We start from the raw sequence: 6,431 nt of genomic DNA on the forward strand, positions 1-6,431 counted from the left end.
CCTCCCTCACCCACATCCCCCTACCTCCGGCGACTCCAGGCCTGGGCGTCCAAGCAGCCTCTCTGGTTACCCGCTCCAGCTGTGAGTTACCAGCAGCAGAGTCTAGGTGACACCCGATCAGGCTGAGGGGGAGGAGGGCGCCTGCCCCACGGGGACGGGAGGAGACAAGCTGCTGTGGGCCAGCTCGGTCAGATAGATGGGCAGCCCCAAGGACGGCCTCTCCCACCTCCCTGTGCGCTTCTGCCTCCTCGAAGCCTTTCTTGGGGTCTCCACGGGCATCAAGAGGCTTCAGTTGTCATATGCTGCCATTGACCCGGGTCCCCAGTCACCATCACCATGGCCTGGTCCTGTGTCTGTTGATTACCAACAGATAAAATGGTCAGATGGTGCCTCCCATCTCTAGATGGCCACGGAAGCAGGATATCACAGGGGGTTTGTGCGCCTCCAATCTGTCTTCACCTCTCTCTCTCCCTGCATCTCTGGGCACCTCTGTGTAGCACGTGGGACTCGCTCGGTTCTGTGGACCTGACCCTATGCTCTGTGCTATCCCGGGAGGTGCACCCCCAAAACTAACCTGGAAGATGTTGGCAGGGGCCCAGGGATCTTTTCTCTACCCGAGAACCCCAGTTTCCCATTCATTCTACCCTGTAGCCAGAGACAGGCAGAAACACTGGCTAACAGTCACAAAGCAGAGCCAAAGGCTAGGGTATCATATAGCCTAGCGTGGCTTCAGCTTGCTGTGTCCCCTCCTGCCAGTGCTATAACCACTGACAACTGTGCTGAGGGTTTTGGTTTTGCTTCGTTTTGTTTTGTTCCTGGGTTTTGTTGCTGATGCTGTTTCTTTTGAAACAGGGTCTCAGTACACAGCAACGCTACTCTGGGATTCGCAATCCCCCTGCCTCAGCTCCAGTGAGTGGCCTCATGATCTTTTCTGGCTCTGGTCCCCGGACAAGCCGGATCCCAAGCTGGGGAATCCACTAGGTCGCCGATGTAGTCTCTGCCAGCACTAAAGACGGCGCCCGCTGCGTCAGAAGGACGCATGCGCTCTGGAAAGAAAGCGCTTCACCTCCACTACCCCACCCGACTCCCAGGCACGGTTCTAGGGAAGGCGGCTACTCTTTCCCGGCCGTCCTCCACTTCCGGCGGAAGCGGCTCAACAAGAGAAACTTTATTGTACCTGTGCGGCGGCGCCAGCAATTATGTCGGTGAATTATGCAGCAGGGTTGTCGCCATACGCGGATAAGGGCAAGTGCGGGCTGCCCGAGGTGAGGGCCGCGGTGTCCGGGTCACCGAATGACCCCAGACGGGGAGCGGCCGGGCGGAGCAGGGCTTTGTGGAACGGCACGAAGCAGAGGTCTAGACAATGGGAGGGACTTGGGGGCGGGAAGTGACTTGGAAGGACCTGGGTCAGGGAAGGGGTGAGGGGCTAATGGGAAGAGACCCCCAATCGTCAGGCCAGGGAGTGTGCGTTTCAGTACAACAAGCTGGTGGGGGAGCGACCAGGTGGGCTTGTCAGGGAGAACCTGGAGCTGTGGGGAGGTCTGCAGGACCGGAAGCCGGCACCCTCTCCTGGGGGCACCCCTGCACCCCACTCTACTCCCCCCTGAGTCCGAGCTAGATGGAGCCTGAGAGTGGGGCTGTCTTTGTTGTTTCTGAGGGGGTGTGATGGGTGGAGGGTTCTCTCTTTGTAGCACAGGTTGGCTTCGAACTCAAAAAAATCCTGCCTGATTCATGTTAATGGAGCCCCTAGACAAATCCAGCTGCATCTTGACTTAGGGGAGAAAGACGGGTTATCTAAAATCCAGGATGGGGAATGACATCACTGGTGAGGTCAAGTGAACCACAACCTAAACATGACAAAGGAGAGTGGGTGCTGGAATAGCACTCCCGGAAGAGGGCTCAGCATGCGCAAAGGCCCTGGGGTAGGACACAGCAACGTGTTGGCGGTGGCTGTGTGGCTGGAACTGAGGGATGTCGAGAAGGGGCAGACAGAGCACCGGAGGCCTGCCACTTGGGAGGTCACATGTTGACCCCTCCTGCCCTCTGACCCCACAGATCTTCGACCCACCAGAGGAACTGGAACGGAAGGTGTGGGAGCTGGCCCGGCTGATGTGGCAGTCCTCCAGCGTGGTGTTCCACACCGGCGCAGGCATCAGTACCGCCTCTGGCATCCCCGACTTCAGGTCGGTGAACAGGAGGGGAAACTGAGGCAGGGCTCTTGCTGATACCTCTGGGGACCAAGGTGAGGTGGCAGAAGGACCTTTCAATTTCCCTCTGTTTCTGAAAGGCCCAGCAAAAACTCCACTTGCCTAGTAGCCGGAACATACCCATGTGATGTAGTAGCTGCAAGGCATGCTGGGAAATGTATTTTTCACGCGGCTCAGCTGGCCATTGGGTTTTATAGGGTCAGAATGACTCGATATTATGGAGTGACTTTCTCATCCACAACTTCTGTGGCAACCTATGACCACTGTAAAGCATTCTGGGAATCCGCAGCCCCAGCTCCATGAGCTCCCCTGCCTTTGTTTACCCCCAGGCCCTCAGCCACTTTCATGAAGACTTCCCACTCTTTCCTTAGAACTCTTGCCTACCTGGCTGCCATGGTCTCCCCAACAGGATACAGAACAACCCCAAGAACAGGGCTGGGGCCCAGAGGGACCCCAGCATGGGCTGACTTCAGTGTTAACAGGAAGCGTCCGTGGCCTGGAAAATGAAGTTTTGACCCCTGTGCCTGTTTGTCTGCCTCTGCTTGCTATCCTCAGGGGCCCCCATGGTGTGTGGACCATGGAGGAGCGTGGCCTGGCCCCCAAGTTTGACACCACCTTCGAGAATGCCCGGCCCTCGAAGACCCACATGGCCCTGGTTCAGCTGGAACGCATGGGCTTCCTCAGCTTCCTGGTCAGCCAGAACGTGGATGGGCTGCACGTGCGCTCCGGCTTCCCCAGGTCAGCCTGTAGGCCAAGGGGCTTGGGGCTCGATTGCTTCTTACTGGACCAGAGTGCCCCAGCTCATGGGCACTGGGGATGCAAAGAGGGGAAAGGGTGGTTCTAGGCACTGTTCTATCCAACTACACCCTCAGCCCCTCCCTGGGGGTGGGGGACAGCAGGGCCTCTAGAGCCAACAGATTATTGGGGAGGAGGCGCATTCAAGACGGTTTCTCCATGTCTTGGCCGTCCTGGAACTTGCTCTATAGACCAGGCTGGCCTCAAACTCAGAGATCCACCTGCCTCTGCCTCCCAATAGTGGGATTAAAGGGGTGTGCCGCCACCACCCAGCTAGCTAACAGACTTTTTTGTAGTGGGCAGCAGGTGTTTGTATGTTTGTAAAGATATGAGGCTCTGGGGAAGAGAAGTGTGTGCACCTTGTGAGAGCTACCTAGGAAGCTCTCTGGAGGAGGAGGCAGGGAAGGGTCCTTACTGACATCATCCTGTGCAGGGACAAGCTGGCCGAGCTGCACGGAAACATGTTTGTAGAGGAGTGTCCCAAGTGTAAGACGTGAGTACTGCCTGTGCGACAGAAGGCCTTGCCCCTGTGCCAGGGCGGGGTTCTAGCATGGCCTAGGGAGCAGGAGCAGAAGGTGAACCGTGTAACAGGAACTCTAGACAATAGACGAACCCTTTCTTCACCGTCCCCCAAGCGAGAAGCTACAGAATGGGGAGATAAGTCATGTCCTTGGCAATGAGAGCTCTCCCTGCTCTACCTCTGCCATGGCTCTGGGCTGGCTGTCAACATGACTTGCACCAGGGCCTCAGGGTGGTGAGCAGGAACTGTGCCCCCTGAGCTTGGGTCCCTCATCCCCTCTCAGGGGTTCTTTTTCCAGATAGGACTTCATTAAGTTGCCCGGGTTAGCCTCCTCCTGCCTCAGCTTGCTGAGAGCTGAGCTCAGGGGTGGGAGCCCACCGTGCTCTCAGCCGCCCCCCTCCTACCCCGTCTTCTGCGGATGCCAACGGCTGACGTCACTCGGTCCCTCTGCTTGTTCTGAGGCTCACTCTCAGAACCTGGCCCTCTTTGGTTTAGCTGGGTGGCCAGTGAATTCCCGGGGTCCCCAGCTCAGCCCCCCCAAGCTCTGGGGCAACAATCCTGTTCCACCATGCCCTTCGCATTCCGCAGCTGACTCAGACACAGCCCTTTCCAGACTGAGCAGTTTATCTGTCCCTGCACTGCTTTTGTCTTGCTCTGTCGCCCATGGGTTGATCCTGGTTACAGCACTCCCAGCAGAAAGAACACCAGAAAATGGGAGTCCACACTCTCTCCCTTTATAGGCAGTATGTGAGAGACACAGTTGTAGGCACAATGGGCCTCAAGGCCACCGGCCGGCTCTGCACTGTGGCGAAGGCCAGGGGACTTCGGGCCTGTAGGTAAGTGACTTTCCTCACACCCTCCACCTGTCTGGAGGTGAGTGTTCCCTGGCTCCCTTCCCTGACCTTCCGTAGAGGGGAGCTGCGAGACACCATTCTGGACTGGGAGGATGCTCTGCCTGACCGGGACCTGCTGCTCGCGGATGAGGCCAGCAGGTGAGACCCCACACTCTCGGGGGCTATGGGTGGGGACCCCACACTCCCGGGGGCTATGGGTGGGGACCCCACACTCCCGGGGGCTATGGGTGGGGACCCCACACTCCCGGGGGCTATGGGCGGGGATAGCTGCACAGACTTCCACAGGGATGTGACATCAGGGGTATCCCCATCACCCACAGCCCTGGGCAGATAGGTGCAGAGGAGAAGCTGGGACACAGTGAGGTTTCTCTGCTTTCCTGCTTTCGGGGGTTTCTGCGGCAGTGGGGAGAATCCTGGGCCTTGTGTACACTAAACGAGCCCTCTGTACAGAGCCAGCCCCTCACGGGAGGAGTCTAGGCGGGAGACCCACCCTGACCACGCCCTCAGCCTTGAGCCACGTCAGGCACTGAAGGCTAATGCTCCCAGCGCTGGCTCCAAACTTGGACCTTTTGGTCCTCTCTGCCTCGCCGTAGAATGGCTGGTCAAGCAGCCTGTGCCACCTGGCCTGGCTGCCGTCAGTGTTTAAGAACTGGGCAGTGTTCAAAGTGAGAAGACTGAATCTCCGATGCCTGGTGGGTGGGAATGAGGACTGAAACCTGAGGTGGGCCTGAGTCCTGCTTCCTGCTCCCTGTCCCAGGACTGCAGACCTGTCTGTCACCCTGGGTACCTCGCTGCAGATCCGCCCCAGCGGGAACCTGCCCCTCGCCACTAAGCGCCGCGGAGGCCGTCTGGTCATTGTCAACCTGCAACCCACAAAACACGTATGTGCCAGTGCCCTGCCCGGTGCCCCTGTGTCCCCTGCAGTGTCCCGTACCCTGCACTGACTGTCCCTCACTCTGGCAGGACCGCCAGGCTGACTTGCGCATCCACGGCTACGTAGATGAGGTGATGTGCAGGCTCATGAAGCATCTGGGGCTGGAGATTCCTACCTGGGATGGACCCTGTGTGCTAGACAAAGCACCGCCACCTCTGCCGCGCCCAATAGCACCCAAGGCTGAGCCCCCCGTGTATCTCAATGGTTCAGTGCATGCTTTGTATAAGCCCAAGCCCAACAGCCCTGTACCCCATAGGCCCCCCAAAAGAGTGAAGACCGAGGCTGCCCCCAGCTGACCCGGGTTTGTGGGGTGGGAGGGTTACCTGAAGGAACCACACATGTTGGGTTTTTTTGTTTGTTTGTTTTTTATTATTATTATTATTATATATAGGCTTGCATATCCTGGCCTCTTTTCAGATTTTTCATTGAGACCAAGGCTCCCTAAGTCACTCAGGCTGGCCTGGAACTCAGTGCTGTAGCCCAGGCTGGCCTGAAGCTAGCACTGCCATCCTCCCATCCTCCTCCACTGCAGCAGGGATGGTGGGCAGACACACCATGTCCAACACAGCTCCTTTCTTCCAAGTTTCACTGTGTCCCTTGTCCAGGTCCTTCAGGGAATCTAGGGGCAAGGGGAGAGGAAGTGGAACGTGTGGAAGAGGCTATGGTCCAGGGATCCACGTGCCCCTCTACCAGTTACACCCTGCTTATGACTCAGGATGTGCCTGGAGTGGCAGCCACACACTCCACACACTACTGCTGCCCCCACGTCCCCCAACCCTGACACAGACCAAGGACCTATCTATGCACAGGAGAGACAAGGGCCCACCAGGCACCCATCTGTGCTTAGGGCCCCAGGCTTCCAGAGGCTCCCAAAGCAATAAATTCCCTTCATTCCTTTACATTTTGTTACATTTACTTATTTCCTGTGTGTGTGTGTAGTGTGTGTGTAGTGTGTGTGTGTGTAGTGTGTTGGTTCATGTGTGGAGTCCGTTGGCTCCTACCAAATACCTCCTGGACTTGGAACTCAGGTCATCAGGCTTGGCTGCAAGCACCTTTACCTGCTGAGCCTTCTCACCAGTCCTGTTACCCCAGCCCACCCCCACCTCATTTACCTGAATGTG

The 6,431-nt window shown here is 57.6% G+C and overlaps 1 protein-coding gene across 1 annotated transcript; it reads left to right on the top strand.

The window, feature by feature from the left end:
- Positions 1-1,156: 1,156 nt before the first annotated feature.
- Positions 1,157-6,190, top strand: SIRT6 (sirtuin 6). The gene is made up of 8 exons (XM_080935888.1): positions 1,157-1,265; positions 2,056-2,183; positions 2,763-2,945; positions 3,436-3,495; positions 4,263-4,358; positions 4,434-4,514; positions 5,134-5,257; positions 5,340-6,190. The coding sequence occupies exons 1-8, from the start codon at positions 1,200-1,202 to the stop codon at positions 5,604-5,606; spliced, it is 1,005 nt and encodes a 334-aa protein (XP_080792014.1). The 5' UTR covers positions 1,157-1,199; the 3' UTR covers positions 5,607-6,190.
- Positions 6,191-6,431: the final 241 nt, after the last annotated feature.

Source organism: Micromys minutus (genome assembly GCF_963924665.1).
Source record: "Micromys minutus genome assembly, chromosome: 22".
NCBI lineage: Eukaryota > Metazoa > Chordata > Mammalia > Rodentia > Muridae > Micromys > Micromys minutus.

Bases quoted from the DNA above. Each gene is read 5' to 3' on its own strand.
- SIRT6 (XM_080935888.1), top strand. From the start codon at position 1,200: ATGTCGGTGAATTATGCAGCAGGGTTGTCGCCATACGCGGATAAGGGC. The intron at 4,515-5,133 runs GTGAGACCCCAC...TCCCTGTCCCAG, and splicing joins CTCGCGGATGAGGCCAGCAG to GACTGCAGACCTGTCTGTCA. The intron at 5,258-5,339 runs GTATGTGCCAGT...TCACTCTGGCAG, and splicing joins ACCTGCAACCCACAAAACAC to GACCGCCAGGCTGACTTGCG.